We start from the raw sequence: 22,708 nt of genomic DNA on the forward strand, positions 1-22,708 counted from the left end.
TAGCCTCTGGCCGCATGGTCACATGGGCTCCACTCACTGGCTAGATGTCCACGCACGCTTTTGTGTGCTTTCCTTTTGCGGTGGTAAATTATTTAATGTGTGTCGTGTCGCCGTAAGACATGCAAACCTTATCTTAGCAAATCACTGTGGTTTTGCGCCCTGGCGGTTTTGGAAAATTATTTTTAATTGTTCATGAAAGTAATATCGTCATATCACACATGACTAATGAAAGCCTCACGCATACGAGTTATTCACACCCACACTAGTTAACCACACATTTCTTAATCAGAAATAACCCTTGGGGGCCACACGCACATTAGTGAGCCAAACTCGCGCTAGTAAGCCACACCCACAGTAGGCTTCCACAGGTGGCTTCCTTCAACATGCTTGTTTATCGCATGTTTTGTTGTTTCTCATGACGCCAGTATTCATCCCTCACATTGTTGAACTGCTTTCTGGTAGTTTACAAGAGAACTTGTTTGAATGCGCGTGGCTTATCGATCCCAACAAGGAAGTGCATTGAAATTGCACCATTTTGCCCGAGTGAAGGTGGCCAATGTGTTTTCTTTTGGTCTCCCTTCATCCAGCCTCCTCCTCCGCCTCATCGTTATCCTCGTCCTCGTCCGCCTCTCTGACCCGGGACCGCTGGTCCACGCTGCCCAGCACAGAGGACCAGGCGCCCCAGTCCTTCCCTCGGAGGACCCCCAACATCCTGTCCTTCAACACGCACAGCAACCTCTCCAAGAGCATCTCCACCAGCAACATCGCTGGGTGAGCACGCGCGCACACACACCACCCCACCACACCACAGACGGACAGACAGACGGACACTATGAACGAATCACACTGTCGTTAATGTAATGTATCGTTGACACTGACGGCATTCATGCTGACGGTTCTTGGGTGTGTCTCCGCGTAGGCTGGACGAGGGTTCTCTGAAAGGGCAGAAGCACCTGTCCCGCTCCACGGACAACCTCCATCAGGGCAGCAAGGTGAACGCCTCCACGGAGTCCCTCACCGACGAAGGTAGGATCCCGCCCCCCCCACCCCAGACCCGTGGACGCCTTCACGTGAACACGGGTGTACATTCACTCCCACACATGCCTGATTCCTCATGTGTGTGTGTGTGTGTGTGTGTGTTGAAGGTACTGAGATGATGGACAGTCAGCTGATGGGAGAGTTTGAGTGCGACGTCAAAGAGCTGGAGGCGGACTCCTGGAGCGCCACCGTGGACAAGAAGTTCCTCAAGCTGCACAAGAAGGACGAGGTCAAGAGGCAAGACGTCATTTATGGTAAGGCTGTTGACCTTAGCCCACAGGTACGATATGCAAGTGTGGCGATTTCGTATGAGGGGCCGTATGGGACATTATTCAGAATAAGCATGCACATACACATATGAAACCAAACTCAATCACATACTATACTGAAAAACTTGCACACATACAAGTGAAAAGCTTTTACATACACAACTGAAACACTCTCACACAAACAACTGAAAAATTATACGCTCACATACACAACTGAAAAGCTCGCATAAAACCTAGTGAAACCTTTTACATGGACTACTGAAATGCTTTCACACATAGTGGTAAAATGTTCTCATATACAGCTGAAAAATGTCCTCTCGCACACATATGAAACCATTCACATACTATACTGAAAACCTCACACATACACAAGTAAAAGCTTTTACATATACAACTGATACACCTTCACTCAATCAACTGAAAAGCTCTTATATACTATTTGAATGGTTTCATATGTGTGTATGTGAGAGGACATCTTTCAGCTGTGTGTATAAGAATATTTTACTAGTATCTGTTAAAGCATTTCAGTAGTCCATGTAAAAGGTTTCACTAGTTTTTATGCAAGCTTTTCAGTTGTGTATGTTAGCGTATCATTTTTCAGTTGTTTGTATGAGAGTGTTTCAGTTGTGTATGTCAATGCTTTTCACTAGTGCGTGTGTGAGGATTTCATTGTAAACGGAAGGCATTTCAGTGTAAACGGAAGGCGTTTCAGTGAAAACGGAAGGCGTTTCAGTGAAAACGGAAGGCGTTTCAGTTGAAACGGAAGATGGTTGAAAAGAAAAAGCGCGCAATTCAGACAAATAATCGACAATAATCGCCGTAGCACTGAAAAATGTGTAATCCCCGCCCAACAGCGTGGGCCTCAATTACGTCCGCGTGCGGCGTGCCTCAACGACGTCCGCATTTCGCAGATAAACCGTTGTCGGGCGCCGGCGGACGTTCTGCTCCCAATAAACAGCTTTTCTTCAGATATTTAAAGGACAATGGGGCCGACACTTAAAAGGCTGCGTCTATACTCAGAATCTAGAGTTACATGTCTCGAGGTTTTCAGTAGCTGTGTATATGAGCACATTTTACTAGTATGTGTGAAAGCATTTTAGTAGTTAATGTAAAAGGTTTCACTAGTTGTTACGAGAGCTTTTCAGTTGTTTGAGTGAAGGTGTTTCAGTTGTGTATGTAAAAGCTTTCACTTGTGTATGTGTGAGGTTTTCAGTATAGTATGTGAATGGTTTCATATGTGTGTGAGAGAACATTTTTCAGCTGTGTTTATGAGAACATTTTACCAGTATGTGTGAAAGCATTTCAGTAGTCCATGTAAAAGGTTTCACTAGGTTGTATGCAAGCTTTTCAGTTGTGTATGTGAGCGTATAATTTTTCAGTTGTTTGTGTGAGTGTTTCAGTTGTGTATGTAAAAGCTTTTCACTTGTATGTGTGCGAGTTTTTCAGCATAGTATGTGAATGAGTTTGGTTTCATATGTGTATGTGCATGCTTATTCTGAATAATGTCCCATACGGCCCCTCATAATTTCGAGCTCGGCTTCCATCCCCTCCCTCTCCGTGCTGTCTCTAGACCCCGCCCACCCTAAAAAACTGAGGCACGCTGAAAGATAAAAAAATATATGGAGTAGGAGGAATTAACTTAATAGCCTCAAACAAATCGTTTCAATGACGGAATGTGATTTTTAACACATTTCAAACTTAATGTGAATATTTTACCAGTTATATTTGACTTCCAACTGGTTATCATGTCATAACCCTGAGATTAGGCCATGAACCCCAGGTTAATATAAATATGAAAAATGTACTTTATTTTAATAACAGGTCCTTTTAATAAACACACACACAGACCAGAGATGGAAATTAACTTTTTTGCCCACCAGCCACTGTGGCAGGTAGATTTAAAAATCTACCAGCCACTCATCTTTTTTACCAGCCACTTTATGTGTGCTATATATTTTTTTAATATATGCGTACATTTTAAACAATATAATAGCAACAATAGATAAGAAAAGTGTTTTTCATACACATCATTTACTCCATCAGAAGTGATTTTTATTGTAAGTAGGTGCTACCAAGGAACTGAGTTGAAAATGTTACACTATTACCGCATATGATAAACAATACAAAGGTATCTGCCATGTTAAGTCATGTTTATTTCAAAGGTGTTACGATGACAAATTTGAGGATAATTAATCTATACAAAGTATTTTCAATAAAAAACGAATTGACACATTAACAATAAAACATCATGCATGGCTACACCATCATAAGTCAATAGGAACATTTGTTTTTTTATATTTACATGTGACTGCATACAAATGTGTCCACAGACATGGTAGCTAACGTATGATGGTAAGCATTATGACACTTAAGTCGCATTATGACACTTAAGTCGCCACTACAACTACTACAACTGCTTGTTGGGTTTGAGTTCATGAGTTGTTGCACTTAATGTTGGGCCACTGTTTTTCAGTTTTTTGACTTCATTGAATGATGGTTGGTTCAATTAACATACCGTACATGGGTTATGATTCTGGATGATTTTTTAGGTAGTGGCCATCCCCAAAATGCCGCAGAATACAGGAAATCATATCTACCAAATTCAAAATTGTGTAGCTTCTCTCAGCTCACGTTTAGTTGAAGTGTGCAGTCATGTGGCCCTCCGATGGTTATGATGAAAAATGTGGCCCTCTTTATCATGAAAGTTGCCCATCCCTGCTATAAAACAATAATGGTAAAAAAATACTTAACCACTCCCCCTACTCACTTCCACCAATGTAAAGCGAACAGAACTAAGTTGGGGAGGGTGTAGCCCAACTAGTTTGTGAACGACCCAGAGAAACGCAACGCAAATTCAATGTGAACATGTATGAGGCTTTAATAATACCCCGGACGGTTTTGAAATTCCGCCACACATTTTTCGCCACACAAGTATTTCAAAAAGAGGGCATGTCCGGGCAAAATAGGATGTCTGGTTACCCGACGTACGGGAATCCCATTTGATTCCTACCTGTAACACTGTTAAATAGCGGCCCAAATTGGTGGGAGCTATCCTGGTAAATTCTCTGCGTGAGAAATACAAAGTGTGGCGTGTGAGCGTGTGCATGGGTTGATTGCGTATGACTTGAGAGCCCTGTTACTGGTATATTATCCCAGATGTTGACAGTCGCAGTTCAGCAAAAGAGGCGTGGGAGAAGAGGGGGCCGGATGTTGACAGTAATGGTTGAGGAAGTGTGCAGCGCTGTATGACAAATGTATTAAATATGCAAATTTGATCGGACCTGACTGGAAAGTATTACCCGACACAGTGGAGGGTGAAGTGAAACAATTCAGCGGGTGTTCATTTCCATCCCTGAGACACACAAGCACGCACGCACGCACGCACGCACGCACGCACGCACACGCACTTCGTTCACAGTGCATAAGTTGGCAATATCAGATGAACAGCACAAACGTCATGGAATCTGATATTTCTATACTCATTTGGGACACTTACGAATGTGGTGCTAATCAGATTCAGGTCCGATTTTCTGTCAACAACAATAGCCCCTGCAAGTTCTCCCTAAAGTTCAAAACTTTGCACAATGATCAAACCAGCAGTTTTTTTATTTTTATATTTGTGTTATTAGAGTAACACATTTGTTTTAACGAAATGAACCACTTTAGAAATGAAAGCATAAAAGGATCAGTTGATCATAGAAGAACATCAAGCGGTGTAATAAATGTCCACACTGGGCCAACCCCACTGCGCGTCAACTAATAACTTTGACTATAAACACTGACGTCAGAGGCCTCCATGTTTACTGTTGTGTGCTGCGGGTCTGTGTTATCGGTCTTTGGTGCACGCAGGCCTCTTGGGACTGTGACCAGGTCACTCTGGAATCTGATATCGGCCACATTTACAAGTGGGATCCAGCGATCCATCACAATGGACCACTGAGGCTTGCAGTGTGAACAGAGGCTAACCGCGCCTTGGCCTCCCTCACAGAGCTGTTTCAGACGGAGCTGCATCACGTGCGGACCCTGAGGATCATGTCGGAGGTCTACTACAAGGGCCTGCAGAAGGAGCTTCAGCTGGATACCCAGACCCTGGAGAAGGTATGTACCCACACACACTCTAGACGAGGTACACACACACTCTAGACTAAGGTAATCTAAACCTCTGTCTGTGGTAGAGGAAAGCAAAGGGATTTGAAAACGGAGGCCCACTTAAATCATGGTCTTCACCCCCCTGCTGTTCTCCTCAGGTGTTCCCCATGCTGGATGACCTGCTGGAGACACACACCCACTTCCTCACCCTGCTGCTGGAGCGCAAAAGGTTCTCCCAAGTGGAGGGCCGAGGCCCCAGCAGCTTCCTGATCGACAGCATCGGAGACATCCTGGTGAACCAGGTCAGCGCAGAACCATTGCTGTGTAATGTGTGGGATATAGAGCAGATGTTGTCTGTATACATAATAGCTGAATGTGTTTTGTATCCAGTTGGAACCGGCTGGGAAAATGCCCCTATGGGATTTTTAATGACAACAGAATGTCATTATAGAGTAAAAAATGTTTGCGATAAAGTTTTATAACAAAACATTGAAACTGATGAGCTTGACGACGTTGCATTCTCCAGTTTTCGGGCTGCAATGCCGATCGCATGAAGAAGGTTTATGGAAAGTTCTGCAGCCGCCACAACGAAGCGGTCAACCTCTACAAAGAACTCCACGCCAAAGACAAACGCTTTCAGGCCTTGATCAAGGTATGCACTCACTTGTAACACTGTGGCTGTTATTTAGCCATTGACTAGAACCATTTCACATCGCTGATCCATCCGGAGTTCACAGAGTCTAGTACATAAAATGAAGCCATGCTATTTTCACTAATTTGATCACGGTCACAAAGAAATGATCATTTTGAATACATGTACAGCCTGGAGCTCAATGGGCCTGTGTGTTTCTGACAGAGGCTGATGAGCAGCAGTATCGTGCGGAGGCTCAGCATCCCAGAGTGCGTTCTGCTGGTGACACAGAGGATAACCAAGTACCCCGTTCTGATCCAGAGGATACTGCAGCACACCAAAGGCAAGCTTGGCGGGAAACACTCACACTGACACAGTGATGGATCGATGAATTACTAAATATTTGTCATTGCAATTATGGGATATTTTCTTTTATGCTAAACAATATTGCGACCTCACAGAGGTCTCAATTAATGCACTGGGAAAAAAGGACATGAATGATCAAAACTTTAGTCTCACAAATCCGTCTGAAGACTTGAAATTTAAAGTCAAATGTCTCGAGCTCAAATCTCAGTGAATGGGGGATTTCACTCTTTTGCTCCTTATTTGGTTTGACCTATCGCCCTGCTACGCGCTAGTTTGTTATCTTCGGTTGAATGCTTAACCCACTCGGAAAAAAAACGTAACTTCGCCCCTTGAGGTTCTGGTTTTGCAGCCCACGCTTTCCGTCTCCCCCTAGAAGTTCTGCTTTATCATATCAGACATAATTCAATCAGATTATGCAAGATTAATATCACATAGCATCTCATCTCATCTCATCTCATCTTCGTCCGCTTATCCGGGGTCGGGTCGCGGGGGGAGCAGCTCAAGCAGGGGGCCCCAGACATCCCTTTCCCGGGCCACATTGACCAGCTCTGACGGGGGGATCCCGAGGCGTTCCCAGGCCAGTGTTGAGCTGTAATCTCTCCACCTAGTCCTGGGTCTTCCCCGAGGTCTCCTCCCCACAAATCAAATACCAAACGTCGACAAATCAGCTATTGCTTTACACAAAGTAGGCGCCATTGAACGTGAATTATGAACCATGAATCATGCGTGGCACAATAAATACATCTCATGACCTTGAAGCTCCCTTTCCACCCAATGTTTGAGGCATCTGGGCATTGGGAGCGCTGGGTCGACAAGCAGGCGTGAGGCTAATGCGACTGGGCGGCCCGTAACCTCCTCCACTCCCTCCCTCCCCACAGACACGGACGAGGACCACGCCTGCGTGTCCGAGGCGCTGCGCTGCGTGAAGGAGCTCATCGCCGCCGTGGACAGCAAGGTGAACGAGCAGGAGAAGAAGACGAGGCTGCGGGAGGTCTATAGGTGAGTGGCTGTGCACACGCAGGGGCTTCAGCAACCGCTGAAGCCAGATGCATCTGTGGCTCTTGTTTCACCTTTGGCACAGCAGTTCCCCTGGTTGCACAGGAACTGAAACTAGGGGTGTGAAAGTATTTCAGCATAGAAGAGGGAAGTAACAGTTTCAGTTTATAAATGTGGCTGTAGTTAAAAGCAAAATTAAACCATAACATACTGTTCAAGTTAGCTGTGCTTTGCTCGGAAAAGCAGTGCTTTGTGCTTGGAAGTCGATGAAGTGATGTTGGGTAAAATATATCTCAACGAGTGACAGCCGCGGCTATCGATGCATCAATGTTTTAATAATGTTTCCCCTCCTTGTGTGTGTGTTTACAGTCGCACCGACAGTAAATCCATTATGCGGATGAAAAGCGGTCAGATGTTTGCTAAGGAGGACCTCATCAGGGGGCGCCGACTGCTGCACGACGGCACTTTACAGCTGAAGAACGCTGCAGGGCGTCTCAAAGGTTGGCACTCCCTCTCCCTCAGCCTCACATTGTGGCTTTGTGTGGTTTGTTGGTTGCTTCCCTTTTCTTTATTTTATCAATTTCTATTTCTTCCTTGAATTTCTCTTTACTTTGATTCTCTTTTCTCCTTTTCTTCTTTCTTTCTCTACTGTGTGTGTGTGTGTGTGTGTGTGTGTGTGTGTGTGTGTGTGTGTGTGTGTGTGTGTGTGTGTGTGTGCGCGCGCGCATATGCCCTAGTTTGACTCTGTTCCCTGTGTGCAGATGTCCATGCCATGCTGCTATCAGACGTGCTGGTGTTCCTGCAGGAGAAGGACCAGAAGTATGTCTTCGCCTCCCTGGTGAGTTGGGAGGCAAACGGGCCCCCGCTCTCTGTTGATGACGCTACGTCAAGCCATCATACAGGGAATCTCTTAAGAGGAGGCTGGCCCACAGATTCAAACATGCATCCAGAAAGCGATGCTGTTTGATTTTTCACGTCAATGTGTTGGTTATTGTTCATTCTGTCATGCCTTGTGTCTCTCAGGACCAGCGTTCCACTGTCATCTCCATTCAGAAGCTTATCGTAAGGGAGGTGGCCAATGAAGAGAGAGGTCTGTACACACTGAATCTTTTGCTAGAACATCTTATAAATAAACCTAAATCTCTGATTAAATGATCACAGAATTTTTGTTTTTTTTGTAAATCTGTAGTGCGTGTAGCCTGAAATCCTTTCACATCTGCAACATATGTGGACCAGAGAGATGTGAATTCCTCCCAGATCTCTTGTGCGGGTGTACTGCCAGGAAACCCAACAGTGAGTGTCTCTTACAAAGCCGTGTCTGTGCCTCCCTCCAGGTCTGTTCCTGATCACGGCCGGCACCAATAACCCAGAGATGGTGAATGTGTTGGCCAGCAGCAAAGACGAACGCAACACCTGGATGAGCATCATACAGGACGCTATGCACTGCATGTAAGACGATACGACTGCTTGTAGTTTGTTTCTGTTGTTATTTTAGTTTTTTGCCGTTGGCTTCTAACTTTGTACATACTCACAATTCCTAACATTTGATAATGTGTCGATGTCAAGTGTCGATGATCATGAAAATGCTGCTTTGTCATGATCATCGCCCTATAAAAAAAAATCACCTATATTAAAAAATGTAAACATCACTAAAATACAACTACCGTATTTTCCGCACTATAAGGCGCACCGGAGTATAAGCCGCAGCAGCTAAATTGAATGATGTGTATATATATATAATCCGCGCTGGAGCCCGCCGCTTAAAGGTCGGGGGGCGCGGACCGGTCATAGAGCCCATAGAGTTAAAGTTGGTGGACGACAACCTGTAAAATCCATAGATTTAGGAGGTCCCCTAGTGGCCGTTAGCTGTAAAGATCCATCGATTAGCCGCACCGTTATACAAGCCACAGAATCGAAAAATGGGAAAAAAGGCGCGGCTTATAGTCCGAAAATTGCCCTGCATCACAAAAGCTATGAAGCCACCAAAACACCCACTGTGAAAAGTAGATCCATGCTATGCATTGTATGCATAGTTTAGTTCTAAAACTTCTCTCCCATCGTGTGTGTGTGTGTGTGTGTGTGTGTGTGTGTGTGTGTGTGTGTGTGCGTGTGCGTGTGTGTGTACGTTCTTGTTCTTGACCCTGTAAAACATTCAATGCATTGGTTCGTTGCAACCTAGTCCGCCTCAAGCTTCCATCAAAAGTTCAAAGTTCTACTGCTTCGGTCTAAGCCCAAACTCACTCCAAAGGCTGAGAACACCTCACTCACAACGTGAACCATGCCTCTGTTGACTGTGGCTTCATTTCCCCATCCCGACAAACAATTCACGTTTTTGACATTCGGACTCGCTCCTGCTCCAGGCCCTCCTCCAGTATTGGTAGTGCCTGTTCTGTCTCTTTTACCGCTTTGCTGGTGGCTTGGCTGATGCCTCGCTGTACTTCTGGGGCCATATCTGTTAAACCGCTGTACTCGACTGCTTGATCGTTTTGTATTTGTGTTCTTCTGCCCGCTTCAGAGCATTGTCCACTGTTTGCTATTTCTTATGCTTTCTCTCTTCTATTACCGTCATTGGAGGCTTCAAACAGTTGCATCGTACTTGGACGACGCTTTAAGATGATGGCCAGTGCCATCACTTCTTCTTTGTCTTCTTCGAGGCTGTCATCATCTTTAAGACTTTTATTTTTCCATTTGGGAAGGGGTGAAACTAGTATTGTCGGTTCTGAGGGATACGGGAATCCTTTTTCCATGCTTGCGCGTCCTCTCTGGAGTGGGTCAGGGCCGTCTGTACTGTTGAGGTGCGGGTGGGCCGGTTGTTTGGTAAGTCGTTCTTGGTGTAGTCCTGGATGTTCCTCTACCTCCATTTGGGGTCTGTGGTTTTTCATAGCATCCAGGCGTGGGTGCCTGGCAGCGGCTTTGCAGGGATGTGTTTTGGTAGATGGGTGGTGGTCACGTGTTGGGTCGATTCGTCTGCTTTGCTTGCTTTTGTCTCAACCTTTTTCCTACTCGTGCTTTCCCATTGTGGCACGCATCGGCGATGTGCAGCTGGTCCAAACTTGAATATTTTTTAAATATTCAATCTACCCTCAGGTGGAGGATAATTAAGGATACAAAACGCAAGATAGAAAACAACTGCGCTGAAACTTAACACCCATAGGACATAGGGTATAAATACAACTATGTAATAACCTCGGAAATGAAGGTTCTGATTAAATAATTAGTTTCTTTTTTTTTTAACAATATTATACCAACCAGGCTTATTTAAAACTCAGTTCGCTCTTCTGGCCAGACACAGGTTATGTGTCTGGCCAGAACACAAGTCATCTGGCTGTGTGGTCCGGCTTGCCAAATGATGAAGTTAAACTCTCTTGATGTAGCTCTCTTCATTAATCCTGAATTGCTTGCCAAATGAAGAGGATAGTTCAAAGAAGGGTTCAGTTCCATGGCTTTTGTTCCAAATAGACCATAGAGCCAAGATGTAATGATCAATACTTTATTCGCGGCCTCCTGCAGGATACCTACACAACCAATGCCATCCTGCTTCATGGTGGACTCTCTTCTTGTCACTCTCGTACTGTGTTGTCTCCCATTATGTGCTACTCTCTCATTATTTGTCATCTCCTTTTATCACGTCCTCTCCCATCGTTATTTTTAATTAATCACAAAACATAGTTTGTCAAAACACATGGGACAAGGGCTATTGCGTAGCCTCCAATCAGTACCTTTTTTCCAAGTTAAAGGTGTAAGCCTCTGATTCCTATTGGGTTACCATTATACAGAAAAGGCCAATCACAAACCCGCCTGGGTAAGATTGGCACCCTGAACTGTGGGTCTGTGGGGGATCTGTCGATGGACAGTTGCATGAATTCCTCGCTTCTTCTTCAGGTTGTTCATGTGTGCATGTTTGGGTGACGCAATCCTAACTCCCCCTGTTTGGTTGACTTGTGTCGGACAGAGAGAAGGAGGAGGACGAAGGGGTACCTAGCGAGACGGAGGAGGACCGCAGACAGCAGGAGACCAGAGCCAAGGAGAGCAGAGGTACACAATCCTCACATGGAGGAGGAATCTGTTTAATAACACCAATAATATTCTACTCGACGACTACGACGAGCAAAATAAAGAAACCGTGCAAAACAAACCCCTAACAAACACAGAGACTTAACTGTGTGTGTGTGTGTGTGTGTGTGTGCGCGTGTGCGTGTGTGTTCTTTCTAGAACTCCTGAGGCTCAAGGACCAACAGATCGTGCTACTGCTGAAGGAGAAGGTGAACATCTTCAAGGACCTGTGTGACCTCAGCCCCGCCCTCGACGAGGGCAGCCAGCCAATCGGGGAGCGCATGCTGTTCAGGGCCACGCCCGATGAGGTCACCAAGGGAGAGCCGATCATTAAGGACGCCCTGAAGGAAGGTGTGTGTGGGTGGAAAGAGCGGTTAAGATGTGTTAATTTAACTGAACACTGTGCCACTCAGCCACACATCTCCAGCGACATCTCCCAACAGTCCAAACTGTTAGAGCACTTTCATGGTCTTGAATCCAATTGAGCCAAAAATCTACTCCAATCTTGTGAGGTACTATCTGATTCAAAGCCAATTTAATCAATTATCTCTGTCCGCCGCTCTTGCCCTTTTCCTAACAATAGTGGAGTCTCTGCATACCTTGGTGAACAGCAGTGTGGGAGGAGCGGGAGGCAGTACCACCATCTGCCTAACAGGGGGCACTGTGGGACCGGTCTGCCTTCCCAGAAGGGCTGAGACATTCGGCGGCTTCGACAGTCATCAGATGAACAGCAGCAAGAGTAAGACCTTTTGGTGTACAGACACACAGACAGACAGACATTTAATACACTTAAGACCCTGGCACACGCAGGCACATAGAACAGCAACTAAAAGATAATCAGGCCTATATGTCGAGACCAGGTGAACCCTGATTCAAGTAACATTAGAGACACATTTGTGGCAATAGATTATCCTCTAAACATATATCTACATAATATTTTTGGGATATGTTACCATTAGCAATTTCCCATAGAAGTACATTTTAAATAAGAATACTTCTCTCGAAGAGAATATAGTATCCAGCAATTGGGTGAAAAGCAGTTGTGTAAAGCATACTTTACACAAAGTATGTCAGTAGCCTTAGTGAATCTAGATGGCTGCTCCAGTATCAAGGCCTTGTGTTAGTCTCTTGCAGGAAGACTGCAACAGGTGCATACTTGCTAACAGCTGGAGCCGCCACTAGCAGCTTTGATGGGGAATGACGCATTCTCTCTCTCTCTCTCTCTCTCTCTCTCTCTCTCTCTCTCTCTCTCTCTCTCTCTCTCTCTCTCTCTCTCTCTCTCTCTCTCTCTCTCTCTCTCTCTCTCTCTCTCTCTCTCTCTCTCTCTCTCCTTTCGCACCCAGGCGGAGAGAAAGAAGAAGGAGATGACGCACTTGACCTTCGCAGGACTGAGTCAGACAGCGTGCTGAAGAAGGTGTGTGTGTTTGTGTGTAATAATTGATACCACCGCCCGCCTGGTTGTAAAGTGGTCTTTAAAACGATGCAGCATCTTCTGTGTGTCGACCAGGATCTGAGATTGTTACAGTGCGGTGCCGGGTGTGTTGGTCATTAGCAGGCGCTACAGCTTGTTGATGTGTGTGTTTGCTTTGCTCCACAGGGAGCGAACACCAGCCTTCAGATGTTACTCAAGAGAAACAATGAGGTTAGTGTTTTGCGCCACGGCTAAGCTCTACTCCCATGGCTCCGGCTTAAGTCCACAGTGTTCAGATGCCATTGGAGTCCGTCTTTAGTGTTCATCTTCATTTAGGATGGGTATTAGTGGGACGGCTTCCCCCAGAGATAAACAAATAGATGATCAAGCCAGCAGCCTTACGGACAGCTTCGGTGAACCATTCTTTCTCGTTGTTATGAAAATGTGAGCTAACGCCATTTAATACCAGCAGGTCCAGCACAGTGTGGGGAACCTCTACAATCTGCTGACATCGCTGCAGGTAGGCACGGACACACACACACACACACACACACACACACAGACACACACACACACACACACACACTTTTTCCTCTTGGGTTATTCTCAGAGAGATAACTCAACTTTTATCACCTGTCTCTCCGTGCTTTTTCCCATGTTCAGCTTTGCATAAAAAAAACATGACCTGCCTCTTTTCCCATAAACGCCTATCTCCAACAGGCCTACACGATAAATTGCTATCTCCAACACAATACCCAGAATTCCTCGTCTCGCCTTTCTTTTTTTATCATGACTTCACTTAACCCCGCCCCTTCCCTCCTGGCCCCTCCCCCCTCAGGCTGTGGTGGTGCAGCAGGACAGCTTTGTGGAGGACCAGAGGCTGGCCCTCAGCGAGCGCCTGGCCGCCCAGCCTCCCTCCAGGAACTCCTCCTCCTCCTCCTCCTCCCTGTCCCAGACCTCGGGCTACTCCTCCTCGTCGCGGCCCTCCTCGCTGATCGAGCAGGAGAAGCAGAGGAGCCTGGAGAGGCAGAGGCAGGAGGCGGCCAGCCTGCAGGTACGCCGAGTCCCCCCGTCTGGCCTGGCCCCCCGCCCTTTATCTCGAGGGGGGGTCTCCTTTCGACCGGCCAGCGGTCTGTGATGTAGGCCCGTCCACCGTGTGCATGATTCAGAGCCCCGGTTTGAAAGGCTTCGAATGGGTTGTCCTAGACTCCTATCTAGCTAACTTCGGAGTGGGTTTTTAGGGTGGCCGGTAGCTGAATAGTCTTGAGTTAAAGAAAAAACGTATTATGATGATACTAATAATAATATGTACACCCAAACAACAGATCAATATTATATGCTGAAACTATTTGATTGCCTACCTGTCCGTCTGTTTTCCCATCTGGCCTGCTACGCGTAGGCCTGTCATGATGATTACATTATCGACCCATATGAATTGATCAATCACCTCGATAGCAGTCTGCACTGCAAGCCAATGTTTACTTGCACTGGGGGGCGTGAACATAGGTTGCTTTTAATAACATGACGTGGGCAGTTGTATCGCAACCGTTTGGTTTTGGATACCAACTTTATCCAATATGGTGATATGGTGGGGAACAACATCCAAAACATGGATTTATTAAGGACTGCACGCCCACTTATCATAATCCCCCTCGTCCACCAACTGCCACTTGATCAACAGCTTGTTTGCACTAGGCTGTGAGAGGTTTAGCTTTGACTCACTCAGATGAGAAATATCTTATAAAAATGTAAATTCCAATTATAATGAATATTTTTAAGAAATAAAAAAGCTAAATGCAATTTGAAAGGTTGTAATTGCATTATTATGCCATTGTCATTATATCAGTCGCTTAAAATGGTCTTAAAATTACAATAATATAATTTATCACAATTATTTCTGGGACAATATATCAGTTATCGTGAACTACCCACCTGTGGTCACTTTGCATTCATTGCTCATGACCGAGTCTTCCATGGGGCCAGGCAGACCTACGGCTAAAGCTAGCGAGCTAGTCGCGTGTTCTGGGGGCGTGGCCTGGGAGGGCGCTCTAAACGATGGGATTTTATGCTTTCAAAATGTAGCTCACTCTACCCCAACTTAAAAAGAAAAAGAAAAACAGTACCACAGTCAGCCAGGTAATCAGACTGGGTACCCCCAGCCCGCTCTGCCGGTGATTTGAATTCGCCCCGCAGCAGGGGCTAGAGAGCAGCATTGCTTTCCTTCCTGTTTCCGAGCCACTTTTACCGGAGCCAATCACCAAGCTGGCTTTTACCCCCCCCCTGGCGCGCTATTGGCTGGTTTAACACAATGACGAAAAAGGAAAGCGACGGCAAATCGCCAATTGCGTACGGAGTCATTTGAACCACGCCTGTTGAGCACGCCTCTTGTGCTGAAGAAAACGACAGCGGCCTGTCTATTTCCTGCTGTCATTTAAGCTCAATCGTAGATTGAGCTTAAATGACAGCAGGAAATAGACAGGCCGCTGTCGTTTTCTTCAGCACAAGAGGCGTGATCATTTGAAGCTCAATCTACGACTGAGCTTGCTGTGGCCCTAGCCAGGCTACCAGGCTAACACCAGCACCAGAGCACCCCCCCCCCGGTGGCTGACCCCAACCTCCGTCCCCTCCCGCCCCTCAGAAGCAGCAGGCGGCGCACCAGGAGGAGCGGCGGCGGCGGGAGCGGGAGTGGGAGGCGCGGGAGCAGGTGCTGGGCGAGCGGGAGGCCGGGCTGCGGGCCGAGGAGGAGGCCGCGGCGCGGGACCACGCCGCCCTGGGGGCGGAGCGGGAGGAGCTGCAGCGGCGGAAGGAGGACTACCAGCGGGACCTGGAGAGGCTGCGGGAGGCCCAGCGGCGGCTGGAGCGGGAGAGGGAGGCGCTGCGGCGGGAGACGGAGAGGCTGGAGGCCCTGAGGAGCGAGGAGGTGAGCGGGGGGTCGGGAGGAGGAGAGAGGAGGAGGCAGGAGGAGGAGGGAGGAGGAGGGAGGAGGAGGGACGCCGTGGGGGTTGTTGTCCGTTTCTTTTTTTATCAAACGTGGGATACATTGATAATGACTTCATGACAATGAGCTATCTAATAAATAACCCAAAGACACTCAAATGAATCAATAAAAACAGAGCCTTGGCTACGGCTCATTTACGTTACGTCTACATTGAGGGCATTTAGCAGACGCTTTTATCAAAAGCGACCTACAATAAGTACATTTGGCAGAAGAACAATCGCTAGGTTTACCAATTCCCTGTATGCAACAAAGGTAGCTAGGACAAGAGGCTACACAACACAATACGACATACAATGAGTCTATACATTAAGTGCCAGGACGTACAACGTACAATAAGTAGGAGGGCTGTGCAGTCTAGGCGAGCTCTGAACAGGTGAGTGTTGAGTCTTTAGTGGAAGCTGGTGAGCGTCTCTGAAGTCCTTTACATTGGCAGGGAGCAAAAGACTTAGGCACGATCCCATTTCTTCCCCTTACCCCTCTCCCTTGTTTTGAAGGGGTTAGGGGTAGAAATGGGATTGGGCCTTAGTTCTTACTCCGGCAGCACACATATGGTAGCCTGACGGAGAAGGAGAGCCAGCGAGGTTGATGCATTGAAAGAGACAGAAACTGGCCCCTCGGTAGATATCGTCACTGGTGCGCTGAGCACATAAGCGATACGTCTTGTGGTGCCCCGAGGTTTGATTCCCACCTGTGATCCTTTGCGACATTTCATTCCTCCCTCTTGTTTAATCTACTTTTCTGTCTCGCTTCACTGTCAGGTCTGTAAAGGCACAGAAAAGCCCAGGCAACTTTATATAGAAAAAAGAGAGGCTGCTGAAGCCTGACATTTCTTTTGGCCGTTTTCAACCATGGCCACCGGACAAAATGTTCCCAAAAGTGCCGGAGGCTAAGTGTTGAATAATTGTGTCCCAGAGCCACCATCCTTCCCCCTCCGGCCTCTACTTTAAAAAGCCCTTTCACTGCCCCCTCCCCCCCCCCTCCCCCTCCCCTCTCTACAGTCCGGTGGGCTACAGAAGTTCCAGCGCACGTCCTCCTCCACTTCGGAGGAATCCCTACGCTTCCACAGCTCCAGCTCCCTGGACCAGGAGTCCAGAGAGGCCCCAGAAGCTGCCAAAGAGGTACACCCCGGCAGCCCACTGCCCAGCTCGGCCTCACGCCGGGGAAGTCGGCCACAAAGCAGTTGTTTGCAGCCTTCCCGATATAGACCGGGAAATAAATTGATGTCTCCGGAAGCTTATGTCTCGGAATGCCGCTAAGGAATGGGGAGTTTGAGTTCATGGTGTCACGCAGTCTACCAGGATTTAGTGATTTTAATTTCCCTTTCCTTTGTTTAATGTATGAACACATTCCATGTTGCCACGGGAGGAAAAGGGAGTGTTCTGTGTGTCTCTTGTCTGGCTTTCAAAACGCAACGATGCCCCTTTTTTATAGGTGGAGCTCTCCTCCTCAGCACCGACCAAAGAGCCCTTCCTGCGCATAGGATCCAAGCGCATGGGCAAAAACTTCAACCCTTTCTCCTCCTCCTCCTCCTCCACCTCCTCGTCATCCAAGCCCCAGGGAGGGGACAAGGATGCCCAGCTCCCCAACCGACTGCTCCAGCTGGCCAAGACCAAGCCCAAGAAGGAGAAGAAGAAGAAGGGGAAAGGAGGAGAGCGGGAAGAGACAGGTACCACTTAAAACGTAAACAGAAAAACTCTTCCATTCAATCTGCCCTCCTTGTTTTAGTTCTGCTTGGTTTGGCCTCACGAGCCAGACCTTAGAGGAATCAGCTCAAATCTCCTGTGAACGAGGCCTCTCATTTTTTTTATGTCTCATGCTCGTTTAAACCAATCATGCTGCTGAATCTGTAAGCGGGAAATTGGCTATTAACGGGGAACCCATCCGTGGCCAGCACTGGTTAACTATTCAAAAAACGATTAAGGTTTAACATGTACAGTGGGTAGACTGGCCACTATAAAAATACACTCATTAAAACCCCTTCTCAAAGCTTTATCCTCGTGATGAGCTTCCCCTCTGTGGAATATAACAGGAACCGAGCCGTGTCTATGACCCTTTGAGCTTTTGGTTCCCCCCCCCCCCTTACTGCTGGTGCAACACACTAGGCCTGATGGATCCCAGATTACACTTAGAAACATCAGCCCTCAGGAGCTATCCCGGATCCCATGCAGCCTTTAGCAGGAGCGAGTGCGACGGTCAGATCCACCACACACGTCGTGACTGTAAACGCTCTTCTCTTGGTTCCTCCGTCTCTTGGAAGGCCAGGCCCTGGTGATGTCTGAACCCCACGACGACGGAGAGGTCATTTTCTGCTGATGGAGGGCCGGTGCGGCACGGACAGCCCAACCCCCCCCCCCCGCCCCCCTCTAGCATTGGAGACGTCAGTCCGTGGAGAGCCCCTTCCACTCTGCCCTCTCCGGGGAGGGGGTGCCAGGGAAGTCTGTTGAGCGAGGCACTTCTACTCTACAGCTCGTCCTCCTTCTCGACGGACCGTCGTAGCAACAGGTAGCACAAGGCCACACGCACTTTCTAGCCCCCCCCCCCCACACAGAGCGTCTCTTCTGGACCGCCCCTCCCCGGACCACTCTGCCCGTGTTGAAACGATGAGACCTTATGGAAGTTTAGTGTGTGTGTGTGTGTGTGTGTGTGTGTGTGCGTGTGTCTCAGGTCCCCAGACTTTTAAACAAAGTAAAACGAGTGGCTGGTCACAGGACCACAGACCTTTACAGTTCTGCAACTGGGATGAGGATGATGATGACTGGGAGAGTTGGAACGAGACCGTAAAAACATGCAGCATGTGCAACATGAAGTACAACAAGCAGATTTGATCCTTTTCTTGAACGGTGCTGATCCTCGAGTCTTCCAAAGGATTGAAAGAAAATGAACACAGCAACTGTCCAGCTTTAGGAAGAAGCAATAATAACCTAACCACCACTTTTCTTGTCTCTGTTGTTAATGCCAAACGTGAGGTTTCCCCTCTGCATTACCACAATAAGTACTAGCATGTTTTCTTTTGTATATTCTGATTGGTTGCCAGGGTTGCAATAGTTAGGAGAGAGCTCGCCGTGAGATATGGATTCTATGTTCAAAAGTCTTCTTTCTTTTTAGAAAGACTGAAGTGTTCTTTTTTTTTTCACCCACTTTGTAGTTAAATGGTGTGTGCGTGTGTGTGTGTGTGTGTGTGGTCAGAGGTTGAAAGGTCAGAGAAGGTTAGCTAAAATATAAGTGATGGGGGACAGAGAAATGACTTCAATCAATGACCTCGGGATAAAGGGATGTGTTCAATGAGGGATCATATCTTTGACTGGCATTGAAGAAGAGAGCCAGAGATGGACATCTGGCCAAAGACTCTTCTGGACCCTGATCCATTTACCCATGTTCCTTTTTTCCCCCTTCTACATTTTCCTCTGGAAGAGCTTTTATCCACATTAAAACTCACTTTCCCATGATGCTCTATTCTGGATGATCGCCTTATCTAGTTCCCAAGCAGTGGCCATGCATTAATTAAACAGCTACCAAGCGTGTGATGGACCGTGTTAGAGGGAAAGCATTAGGAGAACTCAATGAACCACTCAAACCTAACTGCCTTCAGCCACTGCTTGGCTGCTAGTCCCAAGTATACACCAGCAAGTGTTAATTACAATACATGTCCCATCTTGTCAAGTCAGTCCCCAAATGAATGAACTCTCGGCACCTCAATCTAGCATGCCAGGGAAGGAATTTGCCGCCTTCTGTTGGTCTCCCTGTCTCCCATGGAAGGATCTTTTTATAACGACGGAGCTATTGACCACGTCTTCTCTCTCTCTCTCTCTCTCTCTCTCTCTCTCTCTCTCTCTCTCTCTCTCTCTCTCTCTCTCTCTCTCTCTCTCTCTCTCTCTCCCTCTCCCTCTCCCTCTCCCTCCCTCCCCCCCCACACTGATGATCACAGTCTGAGCAAATAGATCTACCAGCCGGTATAGGACTCAGAAATCAATGTTGGCATTGTGTTTAATACAAAGTGGTACATCTGGTGCCATTAGATTTAAAAACAAAGTGGTGGCGGCCTGGGTTGCTGCTCTGGCCTCACCGACATCACCACGTGTGAAAATGTGCAATGCAGCAGGATACTCTCTTCCCTCTCTGTCTCCCACCCCCCAGCTTTTGTTTTGTCACTGCATGCAATACGATCAAGATGAGGGCTACCAAAAAAGGTCTATTTTAAGCACTTTAGATTGAAGTACACTTACATTTTCCAATGTTGCATCAAAGCCCCAGTGTGTTCTCGGTGCCTTAATGCAAGACAATCGATTAGTTTACTCTTTTTTTTTTAATGTACGTATTCAGATAGACTTCTTTGAATCTGGAGGGGGAAAAATGTTGATGGTGTTGGGTTTGTGTACTGCAATACTCAATTTTATTGTTTTTTATAAATGTTTGGACCCGCCTGCTCATGTTATAGTTTTTATCTTTGTTCTTTGGTCCTAATCCGGTTTATTTAAATTAAACAATGTGTCAAGTCAAGACAGTTAAGAGTGCATTGTCAAAGGAAACACTGATGGAAGTTACTTCTAAACAACCTTGAGTCAAATGGATTTTACGGAGCTAGCAAAGCCAAAAGCAAAATCCTCCCCCCTCACCCTCCAACCCCACCCAGGAACCCTCCACAGCCTGTTCTTGTGATGTTTCTGCAAGTGCACAACACACACACACACACACACACACACACACACACACACACACACACACACACACACACACACACACACACACTAGGGAGTTGGGCTGGTCTCTGCTAAAGTCTGTGGGAGACTGCAACCGGGAGCTGTATATTTGCACCGCATTGATCTCTCTCCTCTTCATGTATCCGTGGCAGGGTGAGTGATGTTGGACATTTTAGCCCCTGCAGTCTAAAGATACGAATATGTTCCCTAGCCACCTCTCATCCAAAGATATCTCTGCTGAAAGGAGCAGATTTTTGTAAAACTAAGAGCCTAGCACACAGCCTTTATCCTAGGCCCTTGTGTGATACATACAAATTGAACCACAAAATGGAAACACTGGCTCTGGTGGGGATGATGTCAGGGATTTTAAATGACAACAAGGGTTATTAGACCAGTGTTGAGATCCTGAAAATAAGCCTGCGTTTTATTTTCATACATTCAAGTTACATTACTAAACACATTTATTGTGTTAGATGTGTTAATTTGGGGGTGTTTTCATTCTGCTGATGAAATGTCTTTGGTGATCGACTTCAGAGACAATGTATCACTGTGAATGAGAGACTGCCAGAGTTCTGAGCAGTGAACCTGTCTTCTCAATCTGACCGACAGATGGCACTATAGAGGAGAACATAGCCTTCTGAGCGGTTGTGTAACTAATATTGAGCTCGGAGAATATCGTCGGGCCCCTAAAAATGTCAAACAGCTATCTTAATTTGTATTAATGGCCTGAAATGCAAGCTCCTGTGTGAGTCGAATTTCTTATTTATTTGAAAGTGTGTTTGAAATATGGATCAAGTAATCTTTCTTCCATACATTTTTAATTGGCATCTTATCTTTCTTTTCTGTGGCCAGTCATTACCCATCTGATAATCAATACACAACCATCTCACAATGCTTTGGAAAATCCAGACAGTCCACCTTTGTTTTTACTCTTTCATACGTTTTTCAAGAGCAGGTCGGAGGGTTACTTGTTACAGTTTTGTAAAGATGAGTGTAAATAATTCTAATGCCGATTTGGGCAAAAAAAATATTAAAAAGCAGTTTTTATGTGTGGGATTTCGAGGAGGCATGGGTGCTAATCGCTGTGACACAAGGGACTTCAAGATTGTATAAACCATCATGCAAACCTGCACAACTCACAGTTTTCTCCCACAGTCAAAGTGTAGCAGCAGTTTAGAGCTCAATTCAGAACTGCACTTTCCGTTATCTGTATCAATACATGTATATGCGCACGCAAGGCCTTGCAAAGCAACCGATGAACTCCCTTATAACCGGAGAGAGGATTCAAACCAAACGACTATAATTAAATCTCAATTTGTCAACAATAATGTTCCCAATGAAAATGCACTAGAATGTCAAGAAATGGTTTCAAATCTCATTAGACCTTACAGTTTTGCACTGTATGCCAAAGCTTTTTAACAATGTTGTTTGTACTAAATACAAGAAGGTACAATAATAGTTTCCTTTTGATTTCATCTGTAAAGCAAAAAAAGGCAGAACAAAAAAAATTGTAAATATGTTTTATGTACAAATTTGAACTTTTGAAGTATTGACTGTGGATTTTTTCTTTTGTTAGATGATTTTTTTTAATAAATATTAAGGCTTTATTTATCTGTACTCGTAATGTTTGGAGGCATAAACATATAAAAAATGTACAGTAATTTTCCCCTTTTCAATAAATCACGTTTGTCAATTGTGCTTGAGTCTGCTTATATTACCCCCCCCCAAAAAAAGATAGTGCTGTCTTTTCTCCCAGAGATAAACAGGGAAGTGGGAGACAGAAGGTCCAGCATGCCACTGGAACCAATAGCATCACAGGTCCTTCATGGCATAATAGGATGACTCAATACCGGACCCTATCTCTAGCCCTTCGCTAGATCCTCACCACTGTAACGAAGTGATTGCCCATGTGATGAAGTGAATGCCCAAATCCAATTCACTGCATGCTGATCATATGCGTCATTCATTTCATAATTTCATTGAGCTGACCTCATTTTAGCAGCCATCTCCTGCCGGTAGTTAATCCACTGGGGGAACTAAATGTACATTCCAGAGCTATGTGGCGTGTGTTAGTATTGGCTGGCATAAGAAAGTGTTCTTCTAATTGATCCGTTTTAGGTCATCAACACTGACGGTGTATGGATGTATAATAATACCCAT

At 46.2% G+C, this 22,708-nt stretch overlaps 1 protein-coding gene across 8 annotated transcripts in view; it reads left to right on the top strand.

Annotated features, from left to right (window-relative positions):
* Nucleotides 1-22,246, top strand: part of akap13 (A-kinase anchoring protein 13) — an 80,935-nt gene extending 58,689 nt beyond the window's left edge. For 4 of the 8 annotated variants that reach the window (XM_030366101.1, XM_030366102.1, XM_030366108.1 and 1 more), the window contains 23 exons: nt 588-771; nt 920-1,026; nt 1,146-1,292; nt 5,296-5,405; nt 5,555-5,698; nt 5,923-6,048; nt 6,253-6,370; nt 7,272-7,392; nt 7,759-7,889; nt 8,151-8,227; nt 8,413-8,479; nt 8,724-8,838; nt 11,342-11,424; nt 11,602-11,793; nt 12,026-12,181; nt 12,786-12,856; nt 13,040-13,084; nt 13,323-13,373; nt 13,692-13,907; nt 15,492-15,773; nt 16,850-16,969; nt 17,283-17,517; nt 18,109-22,246. In XM_030366101.1, coding sequence (XP_030221961.1) covers nt 588-771; nt 920-1,026; nt 1,146-1,292; nt 5,296-5,405; nt 5,555-5,698; nt 5,923-6,048; nt 6,253-6,370; nt 7,272-7,392; nt 7,759-7,889; nt 8,151-8,227; nt 8,413-8,479; nt 8,724-8,838; nt 11,342-11,424; nt 11,602-11,793; nt 12,026-12,181; nt 12,786-12,856; nt 13,040-13,084; nt 13,323-13,373; nt 13,692-13,907; nt 15,492-15,773; nt 16,850-16,969; nt 17,283-17,517; nt 18,109-18,164 — 2,954 coding nt within the window. In that variant the 3' untranslated portion in view covers nt 18,165-22,246. Of the gene's footprint in view, nt 1-587; nt 772-919; nt 1,027-1,145; nt 1,293-5,295; nt 5,406-5,554; nt 5,699-5,922; nt 6,049-6,252; nt 6,371-7,271; nt 7,393-7,758; nt 7,890-8,150; nt 8,228-8,412; nt 8,480-8,723; nt 8,839-11,341; nt 11,425-11,601; nt 11,794-12,025; nt 12,182-12,785; nt 12,857-13,039; nt 13,085-13,322; nt 13,374-13,691; nt 13,908-15,491; nt 15,774-16,849; nt 16,970-17,282; nt 17,532-18,108 lie in introns of all 8 variants that reach the window. The other 4 variants (XM_030366105.1, XM_030366107.1, XM_030366104.1 and 1 more) reach the window with 4 other exon arrangements.
* Nucleotides 22,247-22,708: the final 462 nt, after the last annotated feature.

The sequence above is a fragment of the Gadus morhua genome, chromosome 9 (assembly GCF_902167405.1).
Source record: "Gadus morhua chromosome 9, gadMor3.0, whole genome shotgun sequence".
Classification (NCBI taxonomy): domain Eukaryota; kingdom Metazoa; phylum Chordata; class Actinopteri; order Gadiformes; family Gadidae; genus Gadus; species Gadus morhua.